At 65.1% G+C, this 1830-nt stretch overlaps 1 protein-coding gene across 1 annotated transcript; it reads left to right on the top strand.

Moving 5' to 3' along the window:
• Positions 1-6: 6 nt before the first annotated feature.
• LOC104915782 (histone-lysine N-methyltransferase 2D-like) lies at positions 7-1738 on the top strand (the record flags this gene model as incomplete). Its single annotated transcript, XM_010726702.2, has 4 exons — positions 7-793; positions 932-1068; positions 1194-1324; positions 1422-1738. Coding segments are annotated over 4 exons (1372 nt in total), but the record flags the coding sequence as incomplete, so codon positions are not given.
• Between the last annotated feature and the right edge of the window lie 92 nt (positions 1739-1830).

Genomic DNA, 1830 nt, shown 5'->3' with positions numbered 1-1830 from the left:
AAGGGGGGGGCTAAGCGGGACGGCGACAAAGAGATCGCCGAGTTCATCGACAAGCTGGGCACCACGCTGCGCCCCGAGAAGGTGCCGCGGGACCTGCGCAAGTGCTGCTTCTGCCACGAGGAGGGCGACGGGGCGACGGACGGCCCGGCCCGCCTGCTCAACCTCGACCTGGACCTCTGGGTCCACCTGAACTGCGCTCTGTGGTCCACCGAGGTGTACGAGACGCAGGGAGGGGCCCTGATCAACGTGGAGGTGGCCCTGCACCGCGGGCTGCTCACCAAGTGCTCCCTGTGCCAGAAAACCGGAGCCACCAACAGCTGCAACCGCATCCGCTGCCCCAGCGTCTACCACTTCGCCTGCGCCATCCGCGCCAAGTGCATGTTCTTCAAGGACAAGACCATGCTGTGCCCCCTGCACAAGCTGAAGGGGCCCTGCGAGCAGGAGCTGAGCACCTTCACCGTCTTCCGGCGCGTCTACATCGAGCGGGACGAGGTGAAGCAGATCGCCAGCATCATCCAGCGCGGCGAGCGGCTGCACATGTTCCGAGTGGGCGGCTTGGTCTTCCACGCCATCGGGCAGCTGCTGCCCCATCAGATGGCCGATTTTCACAGCGTCACCGCCCTCTACCCGGTGGGCTACGAGGCCACGCGCATCTACTGGAGCCTGCGCACCAACAACCGCCGCTGCTGCTACCGCTGCACCATCTGCGAGAACAACGGGCGGCCCGAGTTTGTGGTGCAGGTCATCGAGCAGGGCCTGGAGGATTTGGTCTTCTCCGACTCCTCGCCGCAGGGTGAGAGAGATGGGTGGGGAGCTGCTGCTGCTGTTCTCCGTGCCGGCGTTGCCGTTGGGCTTGGCTTCGCCCGGGAAGGGGAGGATGTGGCAATGCCGTCGGTCTGCGCCACGCTCAATGCCCTTTTCCTTTTGGCAGCTGTCTGGAACCGGATCATCGAGCCGGTGGCGATGATGAGGAAGGAGGCAGACATGCTGAGGCTTTTCCCTGAGTATCTGAAGGGCGAGGAGCTCTTCGGCCTCACGGTGCACGCGGTGCTGCGCATCGCCGAGTCGGTGGGTGCCAGGGCTGGCCGGGCTGGGGCGGGGGGTCTCCCACTGGGAAGGGAAGGGCTGCCGGCCGTGCCGGGGGTGTCGTGGTGCTGCTGTTTGACCCCCAGCCCCTCCGTCCCCCCCTGCAGCTGCCCGGTGTGGAGAGCTGCCAGAATTACCTGTTCCGTTACGGTCGCCATCCGCTCATGGAGCTGCCGCTGATGATCAACCCCACCGGCTGCGCCCGCGCCGAGCCCAAAATCCTCACCCACTACAAACGGTGAGCTGTGAGGGGGGGCTGCACTGCTGCCATCCCACGGATCCTTAGAGGGGGAGCCCCTCATTTCTGACCCAACCCCCCTTTGGTTCTCCCCAAGGCCGCACACCCTGAACAGCACAAGCATGTCCAAGGCTTACCAGAGCACGTTCACGGGCGAAACCAACACGCCGTACAGCAAACAGTTTGTGCACTCCAAGTCCTCCCAGTACCGCCGCCTCAAGACGGAGTGGAAGAACAACGTGTACCTGGCACGGTCCCGCATCCAAGGCCTGGGGCTCTACGCCGCCAAGGACATCGAGAAGCACACCATGGTCATCGAGTACATCGGCACCATCATCCGCAACGAGGTGGCCAACCGGCGGGAGAAGATCTACGAGGAGCAGGTGGGGGTCTGGTGGGGCACGGGGGGTGATGGTTGGGATGGGTGGGGGTCTGGTGGGGCAGGTGGGGCACGGGGGTCTCTGGCGTTGGGCAGGTGGGGTCTGGTGGGCAGGTGAGGGTCTGTC

The sequence above is a fragment of the Meleagris gallopavo genome, unplaced genomic scaffold (genome assembly GCF_000146605.3).
Source record: "Meleagris gallopavo isolate NT-WF06-2002-E0010 breed Aviagen turkey brand Nicholas breeding stock unplaced genomic scaffold, Turkey_5.1 ChrUn_random_7180001851152, whole genome shotgun sequence".
Classification (NCBI taxonomy): domain Eukaryota; kingdom Metazoa; phylum Chordata; class Aves; order Galliformes; family Phasianidae; genus Meleagris; species Meleagris gallopavo.
The sequence above is the reverse complement of the archived record's forward strand: the minus strand, read 5'-3'. Positions and strand labels throughout refer to the sequence as shown.